The 13838-nt window shown below is 47.7% G+C and overlaps 1 protein-coding gene across 1 annotated transcript in view; it reads right to left on the reverse strand.

The window, feature by feature from the left end:
- Positions 1–550: 550 nt before the first annotated feature.
- The window catches only part of LOC119965337 (solute carrier family 22 member 5-like), a 169799-nt gene continuing 156511 nt past the window's right edge, over positions 551–13838 (reverse strand). Inside the window, exon 10 of the mRNA XM_038795962.1 lies at positions 551–764. Coding sequence (XP_038651890.1) covers positions 665–764 — 100 coding nt within the window. The 3' untranslated portion in view covers positions 551–664. The remainder of the gene's footprint in view (positions 765–13838) is intronic.

Below are 13838 nucleotides of genomic sequence, written 5' to 3' on the forward strand. Positions count from 1 at the left end.
ATGTGCTGTGCACAGACCCAGCAGTTCCATGGGAGATGGGAGCTGATGAGGTCCAGTCAAGGTAAGTTTGCTGCTATTTCTGTTGGTTGCAGAGGAGCAGGTTTCCCCCTTTCAGGTTCCTCAAAAATAATCTGATCTTGTCACATTGTGGGACCCCAACCTCTGTGATAGTAGCCCAATTACCATCATCTAGCCGGAAGCCAGGGCAGCCAGATATTGGGAAGTCTCAATCCTGGGAGCAACATTGGAATGGCCCATGGTGCCCCCAGACTGCAATGGCTGGATTTTAATTGTGTTAGCACCTCAGAATTGCAACCACTGCTTCATTGTAGTTCTGGGCGACTGACCGGCTGGCCAGCGGCAGTGCTCCCTTGGTCTGTTGTTCAAAAATCAAAATTAACTCCGTAACACACTTTTAGCCCATCAGTGACACAATGTTACACACAAAGACATTGGTGGTTCCAAATGAAAGTCAGAAAATATAAGAAACATGAAGTGGTGCAGCATCCTGTTGATCTGAATATTTGACAATGATCCCTAAGTGTTTTCATTGCATCAATAAGTATATTTTAATTTCATAATAATGTTAGTCTGTGACATCAAATTCAAAGAATCGATTCCTTGTCCCTTTCTCCATTGCTACGGACCTGGCATCAGGACTGGGTTAAACTTCCTCTCCTTTACTGATCACCATATTGGTTTCTCCGGCTGCTCCATTTTTAGAAAAACGGTACTGATTTCTGTCAGTGCTTCTTCGTTTGAACCTGCAATCAGATTTTTAAAAACCATCATAAATAATGTATATTAGCAGAATTTTTCCTGTGATGCTCCTCTCAGTAGGTATACTCTCTCAGTCCATAACTGGCTTAATTTCATCTGGGTAACTCAAAAAGGTGTAGGGTCAGGTGATACGATAATAGCATTTGCTATTGTACTTACCGTTCCATGGATTGCTAAGAATGTCAGGTAGGATGGCAAAGCAAACCTTGTACCTTAGATCTGCACCTTTCAAGAAGCTCAGATTGATTGGGAAAAGCAATGTCACATCAATTGACAGGCTGCACAAACAAAAACTGTCAATATTCAGCATTAAATGTGCCAGTGGGGTGGAAACGCGTTAGAATTAAGTTACTAAGACAAATCAAGTTGGTATATGCTTAGGCTTATTTTCTTTGTAAGGACTGTTGGCATATTTTGAAAGAGGTTTGCAGGAATTCCTGACTGTTTCATTGTTTTCAACTAAATCTGCGTCAGCTTGCGATATTGAAGCCTTTCGGTCAGGACATTAAACGTTCACTGCTAAATTTGTGTGATATTAAATAATCTGAAACACCACTGGAAATAATGCCATTAACCTCAGTGGTCTGTATGGTGTTGCCAACCCTGCAGTCTTCAAAAGCTAAATACTAAATTCATCATCATTGCTTCGAGCAACATGGATTAAAAATAATCGGGACATTAAAAATAATATAATTTTTTATCATTTTCTTTGAACATTTTCGTGAATTAATTAGAAACATGGTAAATAGGAGCAGGAGGAGGCTATTTGGCCCTTTGAGCCTGCTCCACCATTCATTATGATCATGGCCTATCATCCAACTCAATTCTAAAACTTACATTCATACAAGGGAGGTGGATATCTCAGTTGCCTGGATATCTGGTTTGTGATACAGAGCGACACCACCAGGGCTCAATTCCTGTGGTTGCGGTTAGTCATGAAGGCCACGCCTTCTGAATCTTGCCCCTCACCTGCGTGTGGTGAACCTCAGGTTAAATCACCACTACTTAGCTCTCACTTTCTCTCGAAGGAGGGAATCGCTCTTGGGACTGACAATTTTCATTCACACAGTGTCTTTCTGGACCTCAAGGCACTTAAAATGTACACCACAGTTACGGCCATGTTGTGATCAACTGCACCCAGGATAACTCCCACACAAAAGTTTTGGTTTGGGCCCTTTTTTGTCTATTTATGAGGTCATTTTGTTAAAATAGTGGTAAAGTGATTTTTTTTTCAAGTAATCTGTCAGGGACGCAAAAATTTGATTAGAGTGACAGTTTAAGTTCAGGGTCTGAATGATGCAAATAAAAACAAATTGGCGGAGAAAGGGACATCCTCATTATTGTCCACCCCATTATCAGGAGGAAAACTGATGGTAATGATTAAAGAAAAATTACGAGAGCATCGGCAGGAAAGATTAGTCAAAGGCGATCGAGGGAGCAGCAGGCCCTCTTCATGCTACAATGGAGCATATGGAAAAATGTCTGGAATCACAAAGGGCAATAATACAGGAAATGGAATGGACAGTCTTTGACCATCATGACTGAATTGTGGAACCAGAAACAGGGGTATCATTATTGGGACAGGCCGTTAAAGAATCTAAAACGAGGGTGGATGATCAAGAAAATTGATCCAGTTGACACAATCTAAGAATTGTGGACCTGCCAGAGGGAGCGGAAAGAGAAAATCTGACCATCTACATCTCCAAGATGTTGGCAAAATTTGTGGATGAGGGGGGTCTGTGAAAATGCTCTGGAAGTAGACCGAGCACACAGATCGCTTAGGCAGAAGTGGAGAATGGGAGGACCACCGAGCACCCAGAGGAAACCCATGCAGACACGGGGAGAACGTGCAGACTCTGCACAGACAGTAACCCAAGCAGGAATTGAAACTAGGACCCTGGCGCATGTCATTTTCATAGTAAGGATGCACTGTTTCCAAGTGAAGGAACAGGTCCTGAGATGAGCGAGGACGACAAAAGATTATGGGCTGGAGTTTCATGACGGCGTGCTTGGGTCCACAGGTGAAACTATTCAGAGACTGCAAAGGGGCTAGCATGGGCATATCGGGAACCACAACACGCTGTTAACAGACAGGAGACCAATTCGCCGGTTCTGTGATTGACACAACGCCGCGGCTGCACATAATCCATTCTCCCCGTCACACACACAAGCGTCTCAGCCAACATGGACGCAAGGAGGGCAGCGGCGTGATTCCGGGATGCCGAACTGGAGACACTGCTTCACTACATGGAGGAGAGGAGGCTGATACGATACCCCGGGTCATGACGGAGGTCAGCAGGCGCTATCGTTCGCCGTGCCTGGACGGAGGTGGGAGCCGCTGTCGGCGCCGTCGGGGTGGCCCGGCTGGAGATCAGTGCAGAAAAATCTTCATGACCTCCTCAGGGGACCAGGGTGAGTACCCAGCGCTGTGCCCCTGGCACATATGTGACCCGACACAACCCCCCACCCACCTTTGCCAGGGGGATGGCTGAACCCCCGCCCTGACCCACATGGCTGCACCCATGCCAGCCGCAATAGCCAGATGCCCTGGCTACTGGTGCCAACAGATACCCAACCCCTAGGTCGCATGCATCGGGGCGTCTAACAATGTCGTTGTTTGTGTTCATCCCCCCAGGACAAGGCCACGCACAACCGCCGGAAGCGGGAGAAGACCGGAGGGGGATCACCAGACCTGTGTCCCCTCACTGTGTCCGAGCAGAGGGGCACTAGACATTGTCTGCGTACCGGAGGAGAGGGAGGCCGCCGAAGCAGAGGGTATTAGACATTGTCTGCGTACCGGAGGAGAGGGAGGCCGCCCAAGCAGAGGTCGACAGCGTGCCACAAAGTGAGACCCCCTGCCCGGTTGCGGGTCCTCATGACAGATGTGTGCCCACCCCAACCCCCCCACACTGCAACCCCACTCACCCCACACCCCTTCATCCCACACTCGAATCCCCCTCACCCTAGCACCCCACGCCCCTTACCCCCTCACCCCACACCTCTCACCACCCCACACCTCACCCCGTCTGGCTGTCTAACCATACATGCCGTCTTGTGTCTTACAGGGCCAGCTGGGGATGGGCTAGGCCCATCTGGGGCCCCCCACCCCCAGCAAGTGCCAGGGACGGTGCACCCCCAGACAGCCGAGCACTGACAGCGAGAGCAGCCGGAACACCAGCCCTCTGCCCGAGTTGACCCAGGACACCACGACCCAGGACACCACGACCTAGGAGATCATGACCCAGGACACCACGACCCATGACACCATGACCTAAGAGACCATGACCCAGGACACCACGACCCAGGACACCATGGCCGAAGAGACCATGACCCAGGACACCACGACCCAGGACACCACGACCCAGGAGATCATGACCCAGGACACCACGACCCAGGACACCATGACCGAAGAGACCACGATCCAGGACACCACGACCCTTGACACCAAAGTCCAGGACACCACGACCCAGGGGAACGCGGCCCAGAAGACCCCGGAGTTCGGGTTGGATGAGGACACTAACTTTCCATCACGGCTATCTCCAACACCCTCCACCATCTCAGAGACTATCACCTTTGTTGGGCAAATTAGTAAAGAGGCTTCTGGGACACTCACTGGTGCGCACCACACAGTCGTTCCGGTACAGCAGATGGAGGTAGGAACAGCCGAGGGGTTGGACGTACGTAGGGCAAGCCAGCCCCAGCAACCAGCTGCTGCCCAGATGGGTCCCGGACTCCTGGAACATCCATTCCCACCCACAGTGGATGTGCAATTAGAGACCCAGGGACTAGAGGATGAGATGATGGCCGGCTTCCAGCACCTGCAGGGGGAGGTGGAGGAGTCCATCCACCTGCACGTGCAGTAAGTGGTGCCGATCATGCGTGCCACCCAGGCCGAAAACGCATGGGTGGTGTCCGCGGTGGAGGAAATGGTGGTGACGGTGTAGGACATGGGTCAAAGTGTGTGATGGAACCATCAATTCACCAGACACGTGTTTCCGATGTGAATCTAGGCTTTAATCGACTTACTTCAGAGCCAGCCTGTTACCTGTCGATGAACTCGTAGTGACCCAGGCTGACTCTGGACACGGATACTTATAAAGCTGCACTAGGGGGAGGAGTCGTGGGCAGAACCAAGGGTGGAGCCCAGTACAAGTTCCTAAGTGCTCCCAGCGCTACTCCCCTAGTGGTAGGATGGCGCTACTGCGCTTACAATAACAGTGTGAATTAGTATATATACATTCATATATTACAATCACCACAGTGTGCAAGACCTGGGGCATTCTGTGGAGGCGGGGTATGAAGCCCAGGACAGGGCTGCCCACTCACAGGCAACCATGTGCCAGAACCACCTGGAGGTTGCAGCGGCGCTCCTCAGGGTGGCCCAGTCACAGCAAGCCATTGCTGAGAGCAGCGGCGGCCTTGGCCAGATGCTGGCCGGCGTCACACAGACACAGAGGGAGGTGGCACATTCTCTGTTCTCAATTGCCGCTAACGTTCAGACCCTTGCCGATACCAGAACCAGTTGTCATGGGGGCCTTGGGGGATGGCTCCGTTCACACCCCCGTCTCATGGAGTAGCCCGCGGGCCATCAGGCACCCCGAGGGCAGAGGAGGTGCTGGGGGCCATACCGGTGACTCCTACATGGGGAGGTCCCGGATCACCGCAGCACCTCAGACTTCCCCCTCGTGTCCCTGGTACATCTGTGGGCAGTGGGCAGAACAGGGCAGCAACACGCCACCTGGGACATCCGAGGACCAGCCAAGCCCATCCAGGCCTGGTTGCCCCAGGAGACAGAACGGGTTGGACAGCCATTTTATATGGTGTCTAATGGAAAAGGAAAATGGATATTCTATTGTAAATGAGATGTTGGACTTAAATAAGAACGGAGGACGGAAGCCCCCAGGGAAAATAGTGACGTGAAATTCAGGATGCTTAAACGGACTGGTAAAATGCTCCAGAGTATTTGCACATTTGAATTGTTTGAAGGCAGACGTGATATTTCTCCAAGAGAAACATTTACTGATTAAAGACAAAGTTAGGTTACAAGTGGAACATTCGGATTTAACTATAAATCAAGGGGATCTGCTATTTTATTTAGTCAAAAGGTATCATTTGTACTGACCAAGGAGGTGCAAGTTCCAGATGATTGGTTTATAATGGTAAGTGGAATCTTAGAAAGGGTTCCGGTGGTTCTGGTTTATGGGTCAAATTGGGATGATGGGGAATTTAATAAACGAATGGTAGCTGGCATCCCGGATCTGCTCTCATACAAATTGATCACTGATGAAGGAACAGTGGTTAGCACTGTTTCTTCACAGCACCAGGGACCCAGGTTCAATTCCCATCTTGGGTCACTGTCTGTGTGGAGTTTGCATTTTCTCCTAGTGTCTGCGTGGGTTTACTTTGGGTGCTCTGGTTTTCTTCCACAGTCCAAAAATGTATGGGTTGGTCACGCTAAATTGACCTGTAGTGTCCAAAGGTTAGGTGGGGTTGCTGAGTTACGGGGATGGGGTGGAGGTGTGGGCTTGGGTAGGGTGCTCTATCAGGGGCCGGTGTGGACTCAATGGGCAGAATGGCCTGCTTCTGTGCTTTAAATTCTATGATTCTATGAACTGATGGTATTTATAGACAAGGTGAGGGAGCAGATTCTTGGAGATTTCAAAATCCTGGAGGAATTTTCATACTTTTACGTGTGTAGATTTTTAAATTGTGGATAATTCAATTCTCCCAGAAAGAGTAGGAATAGAATATGGGGCGATTGTAGTCTCTGATCACGTGCCACCGTCGATGGATATTAGATTGAGATTAGGTCAATCTCAGGCACTCTCGTGGAAGACGGATTCGACATTATTAGCTGTTGAAAAATGTTTGCTGAAAGATGACTTTGGTCGAGTTTAGCCACAATGCGAAAGTCTCCCCCTCTACATTCTAGGAGACTATGAAGGTGGTAGTATGAGGGGAAATGATTGCATTTAATGTACATAGGGATAAGATGAAGCGACCAGAAAGGTAACAATTGATTGATACAATTCTGGTCAGCGGTACTCTGTGGCTCCGACCGGGGAATTCTTAGCGGAACAGAAAACCTACAAGGGGAATTCAATTTGATGACAATAGGGAAGGCGGTGAACCAGTTTCGTAGAACAAGGGGAGCTTTATGTGAATATAATGAAAAGGCTAGTGGGCTGCTAGTGCACCAATTGTGACAACAAGTTGCCGCAAGGGAGATATTACAAGTGAGGGAAGAAGGAGGAGAACTGGTAACAACACCGGAGTGTAGTCATAAAGTAACTGAATCATTTTGTAACAGGTTATACAGGTTAGAACCCCAGGGGGATGCGGATGAAATGAGAAGATTTTTTGAGGGATAGGTTTCCCTGGAGGCTGACAAGGAGAAACAGCAGGAACTGGAGGCTCTGCTGAAGTTACTGAAGTGATGGATACAATTGGCACAATGCAGTCAGGGAAGGTGCTGGGTCCACATGGATTCCCGCTTAATTTTTATCAACGGTTTGCAACAGTATTGGCCCCACATCTCCTGAAAATGTATTCTGATTCTTTGGCACAGGGGGGAATTACTGACCATACTTACTCAGGTGTCTATTTCATTAATCCCAAGAAATAAAAGAACCCAATGGAATGTGGACTGCCCAGACTAATCTCCTTATTAAATACAGATGTCAGAATTCTGGTGCAGATTGTCGCACTGCGGCTCGAGCAGTGCGCTCTGATTGTAGTGTCAGAAGATCAGACAGGTTTTGTGAAAGGAAGGCAGTTGTGCAGTAATATCAGACGCCTATTAAATGTTATTATGACATCGACTAAGTGAATGATGCCAGAGGTTGTGGTGGCTACAGATGCAGAGAAAACTTTTGCTAGGTTTGAGTGGAGGTATTTACTAGAGGTTTTGAGTAAATTTGGATTTGGGTCATCATTTATCTCATGGGTTAAATTGCTGTTTGCAGCCCCCACAACTAGTGTTGAGACTAATTTGGTTAGCTCAGGGTATTTCTGACTATTTAGAGCACGGGACAGGATTGTCTGTTATCCCCACTTCTCTTTACATTAGCGATAGAACCTCTGGCTATTGTGATCTGAGCTTCTCAGGAATGGTCAGGTATTGTTAGAAGGGGCAGGTTTCTCTGTCCTGCCGCACCAGATTACTTGCGCAGCACGCCGTTGGGATTCTCCATTTCACCGGCGGGTCAATGGGCTTTCCTATTGTGGGCCAGCCTCACGCCATCAGGAACACCCCCCCCCCCCCCCACCGGACTGCCGGCAAAATGGAAAATCCCAACGGCGGAGAATTCAGCTTTAGGTTTTGCTGTGTGCAGATGATTTATTATTATGTATATTTAACCATTAAAATGTATGGATAAGATTATGAATAAATTAGAACATTTTGGAACCTTCCCAGGCTATAAATTGAATATAACAAAAAGTGAAATATTACCAGTAAATACCCTGGGAAAAGAGACAGATTTAAATCCCCTTCCATTCAAACTAACCAAAAATAGACTCAGGCATTTAGGGATTCAGGTGACTCATGACTGGGCCAATATGCATAAATGGAATCTGTCAAGCCTGGTGAAGAGGGTAAAAGAAGATTTTAAAGGGTGGAACACCCTTCCACTTTCATTAGCTGTACGGGTACAAATGATCAAAATGAATGTCCTACCAAAGTTTTTATTTGTGTTTCAATCCCTCCTGATATTCCTACCAAAAGCATTCTTCTGTAAATGGAAACAGTAATTTTGGATTTTACATGGGCTAAATGCCATAAATGTGATGGGTGTTTTTACAGAGGAATCGGTGGGTGGGAAGGTTGCCGCACCCCAATCTTTTGTATTATATACAAAAACTATACAGAAGATTCGTAAACGGTGGGGAGAAGAAGAAGTGGAATGGGTACAGGTGGAGAAAGCATCGAGTAAGGGGGCTAGTTTGATGGCTTTTGCTGTGTCCCTATTCCCATTTTCCCCAGGGAAGTTTACAGAAAGTCCGGTGGTGGTATCTTCCTTAAAAAAGCTGAAGCCTGAGGTAGCATGGTGGCGTAGTGGTTAGCACTGCTGCCTTACGGTGCCGAGGTCCAATGTTTGATCCCAGCTCTGGGTCACTGTCCGTGTGGAGTTTGCACATTCACCCCGTATTGCGTTGGTTTCGCCCCCACAATCCAAAGATGTGCAGGGTAGATGGATTGGCCACGCAAAATTGCCTGTTCATTGGAAAAGATGAATTGTGTACTCTAAATTTATTTTTAAAAAAGCTGAAGTCTGTTGAGATGGAGTTTTGGTTTGGGAAACATGGGAAATTTATGGAAACCACTGACTCACCCTGGCAAGATTAGATAAAACATTTAAACAGTGGCATAAAGGGGTTTGAGACCGGTGAAAGACTTGTTCGTAGATTGTAGGTTTGTGAGCTTTGAAGAATTGAGGGGGAAACACAAAATGCAGAGGGACAAGAAATTTAAATATGTTCAATTACGAAATTTGTTGAAAAAGGAGTTATCTTCTTGCCCTCGGCTACCAGAAAACTACCTGCTTGATAGGTTGATCTTGCCAGATGAGTTGGGACTGGGAAAAGTATTAACATTTATAGATAGCTGATGGACCGATTGAGGAGATAAAACAAAAATGGGGGCAAGAGTTGGATATGGAGTTGGAATGGGGGATATGGAGTTAAATTATGCACCAGGTCAATGCTACACCTTCATGTGCCAGGATGACCTTGATTCAATTGAAGGTATATGACACAGGAACGTTAGAGCAGATTCTCAACAGAGGTAGAAGATGAATATGAGAGGTGCAAAGGAGGATCAGCTAACCATGTGCACATGTTCTGGTCATGCCCACGATTAGTGGGATTCTGGGTCTCGGTATTTAAAATACTAAAATACTAACCAAAATTGGGTAGGTGGAGAAATTACCGGGAATACTGAGGCAATTTTGGGGCAATTTCGGAAGTACCAGGGCTAATAGAAGGGAAAAGAGCTGATATAATGGCCTTTGCCATATTGATCGCCCAGAGACAAGTTTTATTGGAATGGAAGTCAGAAGATCCCTCAAAGGTATTGACATGGTTGGGGAATGTTCCAGAATTCCTTAAAGTAGAGAAAATTAAGTTTGCACTTTGTGGCTCAGATGGGGGGTGCTGGACGAAATGGAGCTGTTCTTGTCTCAATTTACAGATCTGTTCATTACCAGCAAGTAGGTGGGGGGGGGGGGGGTTAGAGGAAAAAGTATCACATTAGTAGAATTGTATTTTCTTTATTTTGTTATTGCATTATTGTTTTCATGTTGCTGTGAATGCCCTGATTTGAATAAAAATATATTTAAAAAATAAAATGCAGCCGTCAGTTAGCACACAGCATGGTGACAATGATCAGAGAATCAGTTCAGTGTCCAGGACAGGGGTTTGAGCCAACACCTTTCTGACAATCAGAGCTGTGAGTGCTGAACAATAACTGATACTCGCTGCTAAATTCTACAGATTGGCAATCAGAGTATCATTATATCTCTGCTACTCCTACCATTGCCTTGAAATGATTGCAATCCCACCTTGTCCGAACGTCTGATTCAGGCCCAGGTGAAAACTGCCTGAGGCCTTCAGTCGAACGCTGCCAGATCAGATGGAAAGAAGACATGTCCCCTTTTTACAGCAGCGCCTGCAGTGAATCAGGTGAGTTTAAATATTCTGGCACTGTCAAGCCAGGCAGAAGGTAGGTTTGCCAGGTCAAAGGTTAGAATTTGGGGTAGGGGTGGCAGGCACTCGTGATGAGAGGGAGAGATTGTCGGGCACTCCGGATTGTCGATGGATGACAGACAATCCTGGGGATGGGGGGGGAAGCATATTGGCTAATCGGGGGATGGGGAGGTTGCTGCACATTTGGAGGTGGGGAGGTTGTCGGCCAATCAGGGTGTTGCGAGATTGTCGTCCATCATGGGGTAGGAGGGTGCTGGCCAGACGGGTGTTAAGGAGATTATCGGCCAGTCTGGAGATGGGAGGGGGACATGGTGCAGTCAGCAGGGAGCATGTAAGTTCAGCCAGTTGGTGCTGGTTGGATCGGACTGGGCTTGGTGAAGGAGGGACAGAGTTGTGAATTGGTGGAAGACCCGTGGAGGATGTGGGAAGCCTCATGGGGTAGGTGGGGTGGGGGGGGGGGGGGGGGGGGTAGAATGAGCAATCTGGGTAAGGAAGTCCTCTGGGGGTTTGGTGCTGCGGCAGGAGTCTGTGCGTGGTCGGTGGGTCTACACAATATTAACCCAGAAACTAGAAGTGGTTCAAGTCTTCTATGCTTTCCGGGCAACTGTTGATGTAACACAATTAGGAACGTCCCCAATTTCCGCATGGTTTCCAGTGCAGGGCAATGGCCCATGGAAAGTTTGTACTTCCCAGGCAACTGACATGCAACTCTTACCAGGATACCTCTGGGTAGGGTGGGCAATGCAAGGGTTCCCCAGAATATCTATGGAGTTTTCTCCTCCTAAACACAATGCCCTGAAGCTTGGAAATTACAGCCAATGATACAAACTTTGGAGGTTATTTTACTGAATTAATTGGTTGGAAGGCAAAGGTGACATGATGAAACCTCCAGGAATACATCCAACAGAGGGATGTTGCCCAGAGGGCAGAGGGCAGCACGGTAGCATAGCGGTTAGCGTAACTCCAGGGTCCCAGGTTCGATTCCCGGCTTGGGTCACTCTCTGTGCGGAGTTTGCACGTTCTCCCTGTGTGTGCGTGGGTTTCCTCCGGGTGCTCCGGTTTCCTCCCACAGTCCAAAGATGTATAGGTTAGGTGGATTGGCTATGCTAAATTGCCCTTAGTGTCCAAAATTGCCCTTAGTGTTGGGTGGGGTTGCTGGGTTATGGGGATAGGGTGGAGGTGTGGGCTTATTATTTTCTGTTAAAGGAAGCTTTTAGAACATACAGTGCAGAAGGAGGCCATTCGGCCCATCGAGCCTGCACCAACCCACTTAAGCCCCATCCCCACAACCCAATAACCCATCCTAACCTTTTTTGATCACTAAGGGCAATTTATCATGGCCAATCCACCTAATCTGCACGTCTTTGGATTGTGGGAAGAAACTGGAGCACCCGGAGGAAACGCTCGCAGACACGGGGAGAACGTGCAGACTCCGCACAGACAGTGACCCAGCGGGGAATCGAACCTGGAACCCTGGCGCTGTGAAGCCACAACGCTAATCACTTGTGCTACCGTGCTGCCTTGCTTGGGCAGGGTGCTCTTTCCAAGAGCCAGTGTAGACCCGATGGGCCAAATGGCCTCCTTCTGCACTGTAAACTCTATGAAATTCTATGAAAGAATACCCATCCAAGTGATCTCAGTGTAATATACAGGCCAAGGTTGTCCAGGGGTCTCCACTGGAAAGTGCAGGTGTGGAATTGAAATGAGCCCCAAAAGCCAAATGTTCCATCAGAATTCACCGTCCTGGCCAATCAGCTCTAAAATTAGGGATAGCGTCTAATACAACAATACTGTACTAGGAATTCCAATGAACTTATTCTCACGGAGGCACAGCTCTTACACAAGATTCAACTTCTTCCCTTTAGACCCTCTCTTCACCCTCCTCCTAACCACCACCTTTCCTGATTCTTCAACATTGTAATAATGATAATGATAATGAGAAATTTTATTGTCACAAGTAGGCTTACATTAAGACTGTAATGAAATTACTGTGAAAGGCCCCTGTTGCCACATTCCAGCACCTGTTCAGGTACACAGAGGGAGAATTCAGAATGTCAAAAGAGTCACATCTTTCGGGACTTGTGGGAGGAAACCGGAACATCCAGAGGAAACCAACGCAAACACAGGGGGAACGTGCAGACTCTGCACAGATAGTGACCCAAGCCGGGAATCGAACCTCGAACCTGGGACCCTGGCGCTGTGAAGCAACAGTGCTAACCACTGTGCTACCATGCCATCCATATCTACTACAGCAGAGCTCTGTTAAAATCTCTCTCCTGATGCCTCCAGTTCTCTGTCCCTCCCCCTTTATTTACAATAGACACTTTCAAGAAGGCTTTTGATCAACATTTCTAACTCTCTCATGTATTTGCTCCATTTTTCCTCAGTTAAACAGCTTGGGATAGGATCTATATTAAAACCATTTTATAATTGTAAATTGTTGTTCAGCGCAGAAAACTGTAAAATAGACTGAATCAAGGGGTTAGATTTTTCCTGGATTGGCAGGGCCCCGACATTGTGTTCCATTCTGGGCCAGGAACATCGAAGTTTCTGTGAAAGGATATCGCTTACGATCTTCCCAGAGGCAGCCAATTAAGAAGCTACATCTGGAGGCCCAGCCAATTATGGATGGCGGGCTGATCAGTGATGTGGGAAGTCCAACCGGGGAACTGCTGCAAAGGTTGGCCAGCAGCGCCGCTGGGAGAGGTGGGCGCTGCTGAGTCAGGTCGGGGACTGTGAGCGCTGCTCATAATTGAGGTGCCTTCACTGGGGAACAGAGAAGAGCTACACTGAAGACTCCCGAAGCTGGTGAATACATGAAGGAGAGGAAACATCTTTGCATGATGGGCCACACCTTCAATTGAAAGAAAAACAGAAATTGCTGGAAAAACTCAGCAGGTCTGGCAGCATCCGTGGAGAGAGCAATAAAGTTAACATTTCGGGTCAATAGACTCACGGATTTGAAACGTTAATTCTATTTGTTTCTGCAAGGTGCTGCCAGGCTGGTTGAATATTTCCAGCATTTTCTGTTTTTGTTTCAGATTTCCAGCATCTGCAGTATGTTACTTTTATTCTTTTTTTTTTAAATTGAGAGTACCCAATTCATTTTTTCCAATTACGGGGAAATTTAGCGTGACCAATTCACCTACGTTGCACATCTTTGGTTTGTGGGGATGAAACGCACGCAAACACGGAGAGAATGTGCAAACTCCACACGGACAGTGACCCAGAGCCGGGATCGAACCTGGGACCTCGCCGCCGTGAGGCAACCGGGCTAACCCACTGCCCAATGTTACTTTTATTCCGATTGCAACATTTCACTCATGTGGCCCTGTCGTTGGGGCTTGGAGCCT

The sequence above is a fragment of the Scyliorhinus canicula genome, chromosome 4 (assembly GCF_902713615.1).
Source record: "Scyliorhinus canicula chromosome 4, sScyCan1.1, whole genome shotgun sequence".
Taxonomy (NCBI): Eukaryota; Metazoa; Chordata; class Chondrichthyes; order Carcharhiniformes; family Scyliorhinidae; genus Scyliorhinus; species Scyliorhinus canicula.